General features: G+C 51.2%; 1 protein-coding gene across 4 annotated transcripts in view; it reads left to right on the top strand.

Moving 5' to 3' along the window:
• Positions 1–15,077, top strand: part of DOCK1 (dedicator of cytokinesis 1) — a 287,380-nt gene that overhangs the window by 72,059 nt on the left and 200,244 nt on the right. For all 4 annotated transcript variants that reach the window (XM_087824025.1, XM_087824024.1, XM_087824027.1 and 1 more), the window contains exons 19-23: positions 781–878; positions 3,388–3,477; positions 3,808–3,908; positions 4,641–4,775; positions 10,226–10,334. In XM_087824025.1, the coding sequence (XP_087680151.1) occupies positions 781–878; positions 3,388–3,477; positions 3,808–3,908; positions 4,641–4,775; positions 10,226–10,334 (533 nt within the window). The remainder of the gene's footprint in view (positions 1–780; positions 879–3,387; positions 3,478–3,807; positions 3,909–4,640; positions 4,776–10,225; positions 10,335–15,077) is intronic.

Below are 15,077 nucleotides of genomic sequence, written 5' to 3'. Positions count from 1 at the left end.
GTGGTCATTCCCTCCCTGGACCTGGGGAAGGGAGGCACCCTAGTCTCCCAGTAGCTGTTGCCGGGCAACAAGGAAATTCCAACGTGATGCCGCTCACTGAGAGGCAGGGGGGCACCTTTTGGCTTTTATTTAACCCCTTTGGGGATGGTGGTATGTCAGGTGGGTACAAGACAGGGTTGCCCCAGCATCGACTGTGGACGCCCAGGTCCTCATTTGAGAGTCATTTTTCTGATGTTTCCTGGGAAGTTCCATTTCTTAGGGAGAAGCCGTGGCTGAATTGTTCATCGAGGTTTGTGTTGCACTTTGCTGTTCTCAGAAGTGTGCTGGGTGCTGCGGGGGATATAAAGAGAAGTGTAGGATGAGGCTCCTCTCCTCAGTTAGCTCCTTGTGTAGTTGGAGAAGTCGGGAAACAGAGAACTGTTAAGGGCCTGGCTGCGGTGGCTCCCAGGGAATGAGGCCTGGACAGGGGAGCCAGGTCTGACCTGGGGGGGGTGGCGGGGCAAGCTCCCTTTTCTGCAAACACCCCCTCCCACCCCCTCAGACATGTTCTTCCACTGTAATTTATCCAGTTGTACCTTTTCCCAAGTGTCCAGGGCAGAGGTGACCTCAGCCCCCCTCCTATCCACAGTCCTGCTGATGTTGTAGGTATGGGATCCGCACTATTAACTATCCACTGAAAACACAGGTTGATTTTCCTGTTTGAAAGCGTGAAGGGGACCCGCAGGAGGCGAGCACAGAGGTGGCAGCCCTGCCTCGGAACTGACTGGCCTTCTGTTTCAGTGGACCTGCTGGGGCTCCTGAAATGGCGATCCAACACCAACCTGCTGCAGCAGAACCTGAGGCAGCTCATGAAGGTGGATGGCGGCGAGGTGGTCAAGGTGAGGCGGGCGGGGCCGGGGCCAGGGCGGGGCGCTGGGGAGGGTCCCTCCATGTGTCGTCAGATCCACGTAGCTGCTGCCTCCCGGGGTGGCAGGTGATTCTGGCATAAGCCCTTAACCAAGGGTTTCTTTGGGACTGACGGGCACCCCCAGGTGGACAGAATCCTTCCTGCCTCTGGTCTGGGGGCTGGTCTGCTTCACGGCGGAGGCGGTGGGATTTGGCTTCCAGCCCATCTTGGGTTGTGGTTCCTCTTCCCATGGGTCCTCGCTGCGGGACCGGCGTGAGTTACATCATCTCACTCAGATCGCCTTCCCTGCTGTAAAATGGGTAACAATAGCGCTTCCTCAGAGGGTCCTGTGGAGGTCACTGCGCCAGTCCCCCGGGAAGCGCCCACTGCCATTCCCTGACCACTGTTACTGTCCCGGCTCAGACTCCCCAGAGCTCCCATGGTTGACCCCCAGAGGAGCGCGGTGTGTCGGACGGATCAGAGCTGGGGTCCCGTTCTGGCCACTTGCTTCCCCTGGGACCTTGGACTTGTTTCTTGGCCTCGCTCAATGCAGGCTCTGGAGACATGTAGGGCGTCCTTGCAGATCGGTGTCAGCCCGATGGTCCGACGAAGGTGATCCGATTCTTTATCGGGTGATTGCCAGTGGTTCCGAAATTTTCTTCTCTATTAGGATCTTTCTGTCTCTTGTTTGCCTAGACGACTTGCACACAATGAAACGCACCTTTTTTCAGTATGTTCCCTCCCTGACTTGGGGTGTTTCCTGAGCGAGGTCTCTGCGGCCCGTTGCTGCCCAGCTCTCCCCCTTCCCTGACCCGTGATTGCAGAAGGAGACTCTTATCTCTGTAAAAATCAATTACATAAAGTGGCCTTAATTAAACGGCAGTATGGCCACCGTCAGTGTAAATTAACTTGGTTGCGCCACTCTCCTAACTTCCCTGTCCAGCCATCGAGACCGTCCTCGTGCACCTGCCAGCGGGCACCCTCTTTCCAGGCCCTCGTGGCCTCCCGCCGGACCCTGTTCATTGCATTTTAATGTTCCGAGGTCCCGTGAGTTCCCTGATTCAGAGGGAAGCTGGGTGAATAAGTTAACATAACTTTAGGAGCCGCGCAGTTAATCAAATTTTGTCCCTTGTCATTTTTAAGTGCCCGTGTCACCTCAGGAATTAATGGTATTTCCGTTGACCTATTGTCACACTTACCAGGGGAAATCAAGAGCCGTCCTAGCTTGTTCTCTGTTCCCTTGATCAAATCCACTTTCAAATCCGATTGCTCATCCCTGGAAACGGTTTCCACGTCTCTCCCTCTGCTCCCTGTGTACACCGGGACCCCTCAGGCCGGGTGGCCTGTCCACCCCCCACCTCGCTTGTCTGACCTTCCCTTGGCCAGCATGTCCCATGTGCCCTGTAGACCTGGAGAGGTGACTCAACTTGTCTAAGGCCACACGGCTGTCACTGGGAGCCAGGACTGGAGGGGTCCCCACTTGCTTGGGGGTTCCTTTGACTCTGTGTAAGGACGTGACAGACTGCGGGCTGTTTCCATTTATTTGAGGCCTGCCTTCTGTCTGTTTATAACTAGCAGTGGAGAGATGACATTGCTCGATAGATTGAGAAAGTGCTTATGTAGCAAATGACACCATCTCCCATTCTGGTGGAAAAAGAAAGTGATGGTTTTGGGTCCCCAGGGGGTAGTCTCAGAGAGAGGGCTGTCCATGGAAGGTCTCCTGTGGCCCCGTGTGCGGGACGTCCCTCGTGGACCTTGCATCCCTGCAGCCCCGTGGCCACACAGATGAACAGGCTCCAGCTCACCACTGTCTCGCTCTGTGCTGTGATTGTGTCACCTGTCTGGGTGGACCTGGGTGAGCCGTGAGGAGCCAGGGCTCAGCAGCCAGAGAGTCTGTTGGCAGTGACTTCGGGCTGTTTGCAGATGGCAGAGTTTGGACCTTTGCAAAGATCGTACAATCTAAAATGGGTGGGAAATGATACAAAAGTAATTGCCGTTGAGCTCTCTGTCACCGGACGGATGAAAACAGGGAAGGATTGGACAGTCCTGTGGAGGGGACTGTGGGGCCTCCCCCTACTGCCAGTCCCACCACTGGACTCAGGATACCCATGTCTTTGTTCTGAAGTCACTTGTCTCCGATTTTTGTCTTGTGTATCCAATGACTGGAAAATCCCTAACGTTAATAATGTCATGGGTAACGTTGGGCAATGGTGGGTTTGAGGGCAGTGCCAGAGCCCCTAGCTGTCCAGGCTGGGCGAGCCGGCCGAGCCCCTAGCTGTCCAGGCTGGGCGAGCCGGCCGAGCCCCTAGCTGTCCAGGCTGGGCGAGCCGGCCGAGCCCCTAGCTGTCCAGGCTGGGCGAGCCGGCCGAGCCCCTAGCTGTCCAGGCTGGGCGAGCCGGCCGAGCCCCTAGCTGTCCAGGCTGGGCGAGCCGGCCGAGCCCCTAGCTGTCCCGGCTGGGCGAGCTGGCGGAGCTCACCTGCATTGGCCCGTGTCTCCGCAGTTCCTGCAGGACACCCTGGATGCCCTGTTCAACATCATGATGGAGAACTCGGAGAGCGAGACCTTCGACACACTCGTGTTCGATGCCCTGGTAAGAGGCCCCCACTTTTCCTTTGCTCAGATACTGAGACACACTTCCGTGCCGCAGCCTTTGAAGCCAGGGCCAGGGGACCCAGCATGGTGACCTTGAAAGTGTTTCCGTGTACATCTAGTCAAACCAGATCAATGGAGAGCTAGAAAGTCTCTTTCAGTAGCACTCTAGTTGGGTAAATGCAGTTCCTAGAGTAAGGAGGTGAGCCGGCTAACTGGCTTCCATCTGAAAATCTTACAGTTCATTGAGTTCCACGGTGCAAATGATTCAGAGGAAGATTCCAGAAGGGTTTGCGTTACTTACTAATGGAACTATTGATGAATGTCACAGGTGTTTATCATCGGGCTCATCGCTGACAGGAAATTTCAGCATTTCAATCCTGTCCTGGAGACTTACATTAAGAAACACTTTAGCGCCACGTTAGCCTACACGTAAGTGCTCTTGGTTGTTTTAAAGCCAAAACCTTTGTTTGTTTTTTATGTCTGTTATTAAGAGCCTTTTTCATATACTTCTGTCTGTGATTGTACCTTTCCCTCCTCAAAAGTCTGAATTTGCTGGGATAGTTTTTATTATTGTTCCCAGTAACAAATACTATTTCATGGGATGCTTTTTAAAAATTTTGGTAAAATCCACATTTTACATAAAATGTAACATTTTAACTGTTTCAAGTGTACAGTTCCGCGCACACTTTCAGCACTTAGTAGACTGTGTCGTTTGAAATTACCCAGGTCCAAACCATTTTCAGTGTAATGTTATTTTGCAAAGATTTTCTCTGTGCTTCTCTTGGGCTATAAAGAAAAACCTTTGATCTTTTTATTTAACATCGGGGAAGCTAGTTTACCCACCCTAACCTGGGCGTCTTCATTTGTAGATTAGCGGTATTACCCACTGACTTGCCTTATAGTGTTGTTGTAAGGATTAAATCACATAATACATTTAAATGCTTAGAAAAACATCTAACATTTAGAAAATGCTCAGGTCTCTCTTCTGAGAGTCGTCTTGTGGGTCCCTTTTCATCTGTTTAGAATGAATTTTACAAATGCGCATATAGTGATAGGTGTGAACCAAAATAAAAATAACCCACCTGCGTATTTCTGTCCCAGTTAAGAACTGAGGTGTTGTTATTTTCAGAGCTTATTAATTCGTGTTTCCATTGTGAATAGGAAGCTGACAAAAGTGTTGCGGAACTACGTGGACAACGCCGAGAAGCCGGGCATCAACGAGCAGCTGTATAAAGCCATGAAAGGCCTGGAGTACATCTTCAAGTTCATCGTGCGCTCGCGGGTCCTGTTCAACCAGTGGGTGTCCGGCTGGCCCTCCTCAGGACTGTCATTCTCTCCTTCTCCTCTCCCTCCTCTTTCCCTTTTCCTGTCCCTTCCTCTCCTCTTTTCCTTCCTTTCCTTGGTGTCTAGGATGACAGAGCAGTGACAGATATTGTACTGGGCTGGGGTGGCCCACTTTTACCGTAACATGCAGTGAGATGCAAACAGAGAAGGCAGCCCTGCTCCCGTCAGAAATGTGTACGTGGGAGTGAAACACTGTCTACTGGGGAGTGAAACACTGTCCACTGGGGAGTGAAACACTGTCTACCGGGGAGTGAAACACTGTCCACTGGGGAGTGAAACATTGTCCACTGGGGAGTGAAACACTGTCTACTGGGGAGTGAAACACTGTCCACTGGGGAGTGAAACACTGTCCACTGGGGAGTGAAACACTGTCCACTGGGGAGTGAAACATTGTCCACTGGGGAGTGAAACACTGTCCACTGGAAGTATTGACAATGTTTCACACGCCGTGCAGGATGTGTACCAAGGGCTCTGAATTCCGCTTCAGTGTATCTTTAGATAGCAAATAGCTCCAAAGAACAAACAAAATTAAACAAACAAGCAACAACAAGGGAAAGCCAAACTGAGTTAAATGGCCCCACTTGGGAAGCCGGTCGGCTTCTACCCTGTCTTTCCTTTTAACTCCTCAGTATTTTACTTCCAGAGAGAGATTCCCACGCAGGAAGTTGCTATGTGGTGTGGACACTCAGTTGCTTTAGCTCAGTGACGTTTTACATGCTGGCTGAATGAATTTGTACGTTGTTTTTGAACTTGATCTTGCTTGTATACCTTTCCCTACTGGTTTTAACTCCTTAATTGCTCTGAACCAAGAGCTCCACTGAAAGGCTGGAGCCGGTAGGTGACCCAGGACCCACTTGGTGTTGCTTTATTTGAACAGATTGTGATCTTGGACAATTTGTGATCCATGTGACATTGTTTCAGGGGTTGGCTGGGGCTCGCCTCCTCTCTAAACATACCGCTAACTTTCCTTCTCACGCAGAGATTAGGAAGCAGGAGGAGTGCGAACTGGGAACTGGTGTGTTCCACTCTTGTCACAAAATAACGCTGCTTAGATAAGATTGGGGTCACCCACGTGGGCCAGTAACAAAAGTATTTCTGTCTCCTTAACCTCTTTCAGTCTCAAAATACAAATGGCATGAGCTCTTAGAGTTATGGTCCGTAACAGTTACTGAGTTTGATTGTATAGTGATCAGGAATGTGATTGGCCGTCTGTCACAGAAAAGCCTACAGCCCTTATCCGACGAGGCTCGCCTCCCCCCTCCCTCCCTGAATCCTTAATGAACTTTGGAGCCCTGACTCTATCCCAGACTTTAGTCATTTGTTGACCTTTTTTCCCTCTAAAACGCTTCCTAAATGTGTGTCTTGACCGCCTTCGATGTTCTTGAGTGCGGGGAAGGACACACGTTCCTTTCGAAACTTAGAGCACGGTTGTAGCCACACTGTGTACAGATGGTAACACTTTTAAATTTAAATCTCTAGCCTGAATTTGCTGCGAGGATGTTTTAGTAGCTTAGAGAGTCTGCGGTAGGAGAAAATCATGGCCTTAAATCATGGACAGGAGCAATGCCCCGTGGTCCTCCTCAGCCCTGCGCCCCGCTGCCCGCTCCCCATTTCCCCGCTCCCCATTTCCCCACCCCTTCGTCGGCTCTTCGTCTGGGATGTCAGAGGTTCCGTTTCAGGTGATCGAGACCCCTACTTTGTAGAGGCTGCTTAAAGGAGAAGCAGTCCCGTGCCCTACGCGTCCTTTGGTCCTGGTGTTGTGTCCTCAGGGTGGCAGAGAGAAGGAGCCCGGGTCCTCGTTTTCTTGGCTGCAGCACATTCATTACCTTGGGAGGAGAACAGCCCTGCTCGCAGCTGGGGTTGGCAAGAGCGTGTTTCTTTTTGCAGCTGCAATCGACTTCGGAGGCTTTTTTCCCCTTCTTCTTTCAAAACGGTCCGCTGTGCCTTCGCGTAAGGCAGGCGCTTCGTAAAATTCCCGGGAAGCTGACAGCCCTTCTTGTTCCACAGAACAAAGAGGTGACACCATGGAGATGACGATCCTGGAGCTTCTCGCTGTCATCCTGCCACCTTCCTTGCGATGCACACCCGCCCTTGCTGTTTTGTTCAGGAAGCTCATCTTGTTTTGAAATGAGAACAGCAGTTCTAAAACTCAGGCCCAAAGACGCTCGGTTCCCCGGGGAGCCCAGGCAAAGACGCCTGACAGCCAGGGGCCCCTCCGGGGTTTCTGTTTGCCTGTGTCCTTGTGTGGGCTGATCCCATTAACCAGAAAGCCGAAAACAGACACCTCCCATCAGACCTTCTGAGCCAGCTTGCTAAAGCCAGTCATCACTGCGCCCCCCCCCCCCCCCCCCCCCCCGCCTGTGAAGCGTTGGCCTGTTTTCCGCTCTTAGCTTCGTGCATAATTGGTTATTGATCAGGAGCAAGTTGTTGCCGATCTGTCATTTTGCCATCATTTCCTGGGGAACGGAAGTTAGATGTGGGCTGTAGACAGAGATCTTGTCATTCCTCGTTTAATGAATTCTTACAACCTTAAGTAGAGCCGGGAATGGTGACTGGGTTTTATCTGTCAATTTTGTGCACTTACATCCCCTGGCCTCCTCCTGCCTCTAGGTGGGCCAGACAGGTGACTCTTTGCTTCATCTGATAAACCAAGAGGACAACCCCCCTTTCGTTACAGAAAGATGCTGCGAGTCGGTTAAGTCAGCCCTCAGGCGCACTGTTGCGTCTCTGAAGGGAGTGGCATCTTCCTTTCTCTCGGCTGCTGTTCGAGTTTTTCTCCTCTGTGGTTACTGGCAGTTTAACTATGGCTTGCACATGAATACTTTGCTTTTTACTTACCCTGCTGTCACCAGACTCCTTCCATGCGGGGCCTGGCCCTGCCCAGGTACGATCTGAGACCTCCTCCTATCAGGCCACCTCCAGGTTCCTGATTGGCCCAGGAAAGACTTCAGGGATGGATCAGAGTGAGAGCATAAAGCTCGTTTTACTCAGGCTGGTGCACGGGCTTCACCGTGGAAGAAGCGAGAAGTCCACCCCTGAGTGCGTGGGCACTGCCAGTCAGTTCTGGGATTTACGTGTTTTCAAGGGGGGTGGGGAGGTGTTGTCCCCAAGGTTTGTGGCACCAAATTCTGACTCTGCCTTCTGGCTCGGAGGGTTCCTGTTCCTGATAGGGTCCGTGGATGCGGCATGGCCTTCCTCCCCCTCCGCACCCCCTTCTACATTAGGTGTCAAATTTCATTATAACAATGGTTTAATGAGCTCATTTTGGGTCTTGCTCTGGCTAGGTTCACCTCCATCTTGGTTTAGTCTGGCTCTAAAATTTTTTGTTTTGTTGGTGGTGGTTTGTCATCTGTCTCCCTGCCTGAGGTGATTTACACCACGTGCCCTTCGGTGTCTGGTTAGGGAGGGTGAGCTGGCTGCTCGTTACTCAGCCATTCGCCTCAGCCTCCTCGGCCCATTCTCCACTCCCACACTGCCGTGCTCCACGGCATCTCTCACTTTCTTCTTAAACTCTAATTACTTGTATGTTTCATCTCTTCCCTGCACCCTACGTATCTCCAACACTCCGCATTTTCCATTCTGTGCTTGTTTATTTTCCTGTTGACTGTCTCCATTTCAGTAATTCCGCCTTTTGCTCTGTCTAGTCTAAGTGTAACCTGTATACAGAAGTCTTTTATATGTTTTTTAGTTTTAAAATTTTCATTTGATTTTTTTCTCTACTAAAATTTTCCATCTAACCTCTCCTCTCCATCTACTTTCCAAATTTCCATCTTTCTATGCTTCCTCCTTTTTCTCTTTATTTTAAAATATACTAATTATATTTATTTGACACTCTTGTTAGCTAACTGCAATATCGTGATCATCTGTGGATGTCTCTCTTGGTTTTTTTTCTTCTTTGATTAGCCATCGATCTAGTCTCTTGCTGTGCCTTAATCATTTTTGTTTGAATGCAGGGCCGTGTGTATGTAAAAGCGTAAAAGCTCCAGGCGATGTGACCTCCTTTCAGAGATGAATCCTCCTTCCCCTTCCGCGCAGAGAACATGGGGCTGAGCCCTCGCTCCACAGAGGCTGTGCTGGGTCACGGCTGCGGTGGCCTTGCTCAGTCCCTGTCCGCAGTGGTTTGCCCCTGGTCCTCCGGGGTTTGCCACATAGAGTCAGCTCTGTCATCTGGGGCCCCTCGCACTGGCATTTTTCAGACTCTATTCATTATCCCTGGAGACTGATAAAAACTCCACTCTGATTTACAGAGGTTTTCATTTCGGTTTTAGTCTCCTATCCCGTATGGTTGTAGGAATTAGCAAATATCCTGAGGGGCAGACTGCCTGCCTGCTTGAAGCCTCAAAAGCTTTTGCATCAGCCCACCAAGCACTGCCCCGGTCACCTGCCAGCGGAGGCTCACGACTCCGTGATTTTGATTAATTGTGTGGTGCGCCATTGAAACCAGCACCTATTCGAAAACCCTTCACAGAGCAGGTGCACTAGGTAGCAGTTTCCTACTTTAGACAGTTCCTTTACAGTGGAGCTCATTTAAAAATAAGATAAATACCTCTAGGGTAATTAATTATCGTTTAGTTTATACAATTTTCCTTCGTACGCAAGTTTTCGGGTGTGGTACACTTTTAATTAGGCAGAAAACTAATCTTTGTTAACGAAGAGTCTGAGTTGCAACATTTTAAAATGCAAGTGCGTTGCTTCTTAGCAACATAGCAACTTGAAGTAACCGCTAATAATTTGTATGTGAAACTTATATACAGTTAGCAATACATGTTTGCGTACGTGTAGCCCATGGACAACTCTCTCATCTGTTTATTGAATCTGCTCCACCTCTTGAAAGTTTTCCCGTCAGCACCAATTCTACAATGAATGAATTTGTTTAGTGTCGCTTCTCAGATAATTTCGAGTTTACAATTATGATATCATTTTCAAGTGGTTATAAGGTTATGTTAAATTTAGGCAACTAAGTGTCTTTGTGACTCACTTATGTGATATTACAGGTTTACAAACCTGGCAGAAAATACACCAAAATATTAGAGATGTAACTTCTGTGGGGTAGAATTAAAGCTGGGTTTCTCCATCCATCCTCCCTCTCGCCCTTCCTCTCTCTTTACCTCCTTTCCTCCCCTTCCAGACGTTTATGTGTTTTTCAGATTTGTAAACTGTGCTATGTTACAATGAGAAAAACAATACCTAGTGTGATTAAAATCCAGCTCCTTTGAGGTGAAGGCATCTCTGTAGCCGGGTGGTCCAGAGAAATCTGATTTCCAAGCCGCCCCCTGTGGTTCAGGGATCTTGAGAGCATTGCTCACATTCTAACGTGTCACCCAAGCAGCGCCTTTAGTGGCGGGAGGCACGGGAGCGCAGTGCGAGGTGCTGCGGCCCCACGGAGTTTGTTTTCTTTGCAGACTCTATGAGAACAAGGGCGAGGCCGACTTCGTGGAGTCCCTGCTGCAGCTGTTCCGGTCCATCAGCGTCATGATGAGCAGCGCGTCCGACCAGACCGTCCGGGTGAAGGTAGGCCCTCATTCACGCCACGGCTACATGTCAGCTGCAGGGCTCCCCTGCGGCTGGGAGAAGCGGGGCTGCACGTCCTGAGATGCCCGAGTGTGGGCGGAAGGCCGGGGCGGGCTTTTATGGTGCACATGCCCATGCTCCCTGTGTGAGGGGGTGGCCCTTTCCTTGCTCTGCAGGACTCAAGTCCTGATGTTGCTGGGCCTGTGCTCCTAGGCAAGGAGAGCTTCTGAATTCACGTTATGTAAACACGGGGAAGCTGATGAGTGTAATGGGGTCGGGTATCTCGGTGTCTGAGCAGATGGGGGAGGCAGGGCTTGTTGGTGCACCAGCATCAGTCAGACCTCAGCTACACCCAGCCAGTGGCGTCCTGTTTTCATCTTTGAGTGCACCTTACGTCTGCGCAGGAGAGCGAGGGATCCTGAGTTCCCACGTTCCTACTGTCCTCGCCACCTGGGGTTACCTGTTCTCGCCTTGGGAAGAAAGATGCCTTCATCTCCCCTGGGGTCTGAGTGTTCTTCGGGACCCTTCTGGTGTGGAGGGGCCGGGAGGCCCATGGGGCAGCCCCAGGCCCCGCACGCTCTCTGGGGATTTCTGTGGGGCTGCCTCATTGCGGAGGGAGCTGTGCGTTAGTGGTTTGCTACCCGTGTGGATTCCTTCAAAGGGGAGGAAGCTTCCAGGTGATTACCTCGAAGCGTCCACTCACCTGCACACGGTCGCCGCCTCTGTTCTCACCCCCCTCTTTTTAATGTTCTGTTAATGTGCAGTTTCAGAAAACATCTCTGTGGCGTGTGTCTTTCAAATGTCTAGGGAAAGTGATTTCCCAGCTTACCATTTCATCTGGAACTGAGACGCTCAGATGTGTCTCACGGTGGCCGTGCCCGGGGAGCCAGTGTCACTAAACATGAATGAAGTCCCGACGTCCCTTTCATCTCTGAGGTGGCGCAGAGCTGTTTTATACTTCAGTGTAATTTCCTGATCTTTATGTGGGTTTGTTGTACAAACTGGGGATCTATGGACAAAGCCCTGTGGTCCAAAGCATATGAAAATTTTAGGTTAGCTCGTTTGGAAACGTGCTGTTTATTGCCCAAAGCCACCTTATTGTTTGTTCCAAGGTTAAAATTAGCAATGTGTGCTCAGTACCTTCACTACCAAATCCCATGGCATTTTAAGAAATGACGTGGGAGGTGTAAGAATAGATAGAAATTACGGGGAAGTTTTTAGCCCAGAAGTAATTTTGGATTTCTAAATATATTCTCATGTTAAATATGGTGAGGCGTGGTTTGTGTCTGCCCACGTCTATCCCCTCACGTCAGACCCCCTCCTGGGCGGTTCACTGTGAGACGCGAGTGGCTTCCGTGGCGTTGATGCCACGCTGGAGCCTTCTGTCTGTAGCGCAGGTGACCGAGTTTTACCTAAAATGTCGCCTCCTTGCCGCTCATTCTGATTTTCTTCTTTCACGGTCCGAGTTCTCTCAACATCTGAGATGACGGGTTCCCATCACGGGTCCCTGGGTTTCTGTGTTGTTTTAACTTTAAGTTTTGCTCTGTTGAAATGGAAATACTGTTGTGAGTCATCTAACTTAGAGAGAAAAATGAAAGACTGGCATTGCTTAGGGGTTGAGGGTGGCTTCCCAGAGGCTGGCCCTTGTTGGTCATTTTGATTTTTGAGGTGGCCTGTGTGCCCTCATTTGAGGCTTGGAGGTCAGCGTGCTCCCTGCCTCCTTGGCTTTATTGGGGGGGTGTATTTGTGTACGTATGTGTGTTGCGTGTGTGTGTGTGTGCATCTTGCGTGTATGTTTTTACCTCTGTCCCATGTGATGCACTGGGCATTTCTCATCCTATCCTAAGCATCCTACGGTCTAATCTGAACGAATGTATTTCACTAAAAAAAAATGCTGGTTGACAGGCACTAAGTTCATTTCCTGAATGGCTCATGCTTCTCAATTCATGTTTGAAAAATACTGTTCTTGCCCGGCCAGCGAGGCTCAGTGGTTGAGCGTCAACCTAGGATCCAGGAGATCGGGGTTCAATTCCGGGTCAGGGCACATTCCCGGGCTGCGGGCTCGATCCCCAGCCAGGGGCGTGCAGGAGGCGGCCGATCCATGACTCTCATCACTGATGTTTCTCTCTCTCTCTCCCTCTCCCTTCCTCTCTCTGAAATCAATAAAGACATGTTTAAAAAGAAAAAAATGCTGTTCTTTACCATTCTTTAGATTCCTTCAGCTGTTTCTGCTGTTCACTGTGATAATATTGTTAGTCTTCTGTGTTGCCCGTGGCACTCGGCGACGTTTCCCGCAGGCATGCGGATGGGACTGGGGTGAAGATTAATTGAATTTGAGGCCCCCCAGGGGCCGGTTGGCACGCAGATGGCGAGAGTTTGGCTTCCTTCCGGGCCGGTCCCTGGGGTCCCGTCCTGACCACCTCGTGTGCCAGCTCCGCCTGGTCCTTCCTGGGAGGAGCTGCGTCGGAAGCCAGTTTGCCCACCAGGAAGCACGGCTTTCATTTCCTTGGAAACGGTATCCCGACTTGAAATGAATTATACGTATTTATCCCCACTTGTTTGTGTCTTATCCAGAATTCTTCCTTAACAGTTTTCCTTGCTTTTCAATGACTTCTAAGCTGTCGTCTGGGACACGGCCTCTCACAAATTTGAACACTTAGAATTTTTTTTTTGTCCGCAGGAAAAACTGTCCGAGTGTATTAGGGATAATCAGAACTAACACAATGACCTCCTTGCAGGTGAGGGAATCGGTTTGCGCAGGTAACTTTGACCTAACAAGGGGCCTCGCTCGCAGCAGCGGCGGCTCCAGCTCGGCACCTACCTCCTGGGCCCCGTGTTTCCGTCTCCCGCGCTGCGGTTCGGGATTCCCACGGGTCTGAAGTCTCATCAGTGCCCTTCAGCAAAGCGGGCGTTTTTTTGTGTGCCTGCCCTCAGTTTTAAATGTAATGTGAGATCTTGTCAGAGAAGTGAAAATACCCAAATATTAAGAAAAATAAGCCCTGGCCAGGTAGCCCCAGGTGAGCTGGGCCCACGAGGAGCCGCGGACCTGCACTCTTGTCCCCCATCGTATGCACAAGAGGCGTCGGAGATTGGGCATAGTTTGGGGTTCAAAGGAGGTACCCAGGAGGAGTCAGGTAAAGAAAGCATGAGGCGGGGGAATTCCAGGTAGAGGCAGGAGGCCGTGTGTTGAGTTCAGGAATTGCAGGATCAGTGGTTGTGGCTGGACAGTGGGCAGTGAGCAAGCTGGGACTGGGAGAGAACTGAGAGGCAGGTGTGGGCGTATTGGGCAGAGCCCTGGGGGCCAGCTCAAGGTTGTAGAAGCCGCTGGAGAGAGCTGGGTCAGAGCAGAGGTGGCTCTGCCAGGGGTCGTCTCGGCTGCTGTCTGCAGGATGGATGAGGGAGGTTGAGAGAGGAAGCAGTGGGGTGAAAGGCGGTCGTGGAATCCAGGTGAGAGACCATGGGGTGGGACTGGAGCAGGGTTCTCCCCCTCAGCACGAGGATTCTTGGTTGTGGGGCCGTCTTCTGCACTCTACAGTGTTTAGCTACATCCCTGGCCTCTGCCCCTCCTGTAATTTACAGGCTGTGGTGGTGGGTCTGGTGTGGGAGGTGAGGGAGAGGAAGGAAGGTGGCACGATCGCCTCCCCACCTTTGGCTTCAGCAGCTGCGTGATGGAGACTCCTTAAGACACGGGCAGAGATGATAGAGTGTGTAGGTGCTGAGGGTGGGCCACCCCGAGACCCTGCTCAAACAAAAGCTCTCTCTTCCTGGGAACTGCTGTTAGGACCTCCACCCCACTCCACCCCGGGGAGCCTGTCCCCGTGCAGCTGAGGGTGCTGGTACGCCCTTAGAGTCTCACACTCTGGACATCTCTCCATGTGTCTCCACCTGCCGTTTCTAACACAGGACCGTCTCTGGGACCAGGTCCTCCTTTCCTTATCATCTTCGGACAGTGCCCAGTTTCCGCCCCTCCTCCGATGTCTGCTCAGCCACTGCTGCTGGCCGGCGGCCGGTGGTGCCCGGCAGGTGTTGCCCTGTGGGACGCTTGGTCACGAAATGCAGAGAGCAGAACACCAGACCCAGACGCCTGTGTGGTTTGGAGAGAGCTCGTCTGCGGCTTCCAGATGGACAGTGGGGCCTGAAATAATCCTAATCCCTGTATCTGTGCCGCACGCTCCCCCGCAAAGCCCCTGGATGCTGTCATCTCTGTGATCCTCCCAGGGCTCCTGTGGCGTCTGTCAGAAGTAATAATGGAGACGGTTTCTAGAGGGATGGGCAGAGAACATAATCACGCAAGGCCTGCGCCTTTTAGTAGCCGAGTCGTTGATGGTAACACGTGCGCCCACGGCCCCTGGTGTTTCTCTCCGATTTGCAAACTGCAGCTGTCCCAGGAGCCCCTCTGAGAGCGTCCTTCCCAGGAAAGGTGAGGGGCTCTCAAAGCGTCTCAGACACCTGACCCATCTAAACAGGGTCTTCCCAGGCGACCCGGGTGAGGGGTCTGCAGGGCTGTGTGCACCTCCCTCGGGGAATGATATTTATACATCCACTTGAGGTAGATTCTTTGCATATTTTGAGTTTGAGGCGGTTTGAGGCCCCTTGATTGTGAATTGCATAAGCCTCTAATAACATCTAAATAAATGGAAAGATACTCCATTTTATGCATAAGGAGACGCAGTATTGTTAAGACTTCAGCTCTTTCCAACTCAATCTGTACATTCAGTGCCATCTAAATGAAAATCCCAGCAA

Source organism: Miniopterus natalensis, chromosome 14 (genome assembly GCF_054644295.1).
Source record: "Miniopterus natalensis isolate mMinNat1 chromosome 14, mMinNat1.hap1, whole genome shotgun sequence".
In the NCBI taxonomy this organism is placed as follows: Eukaryota; Metazoa; Chordata; class Mammalia; order Chiroptera; family Miniopteridae; genus Miniopterus; species Miniopterus natalensis.
The sequence above is the reverse complement of the archived record's forward strand: the minus strand, read 5'-3'. Positions and strand labels throughout refer to the sequence as shown.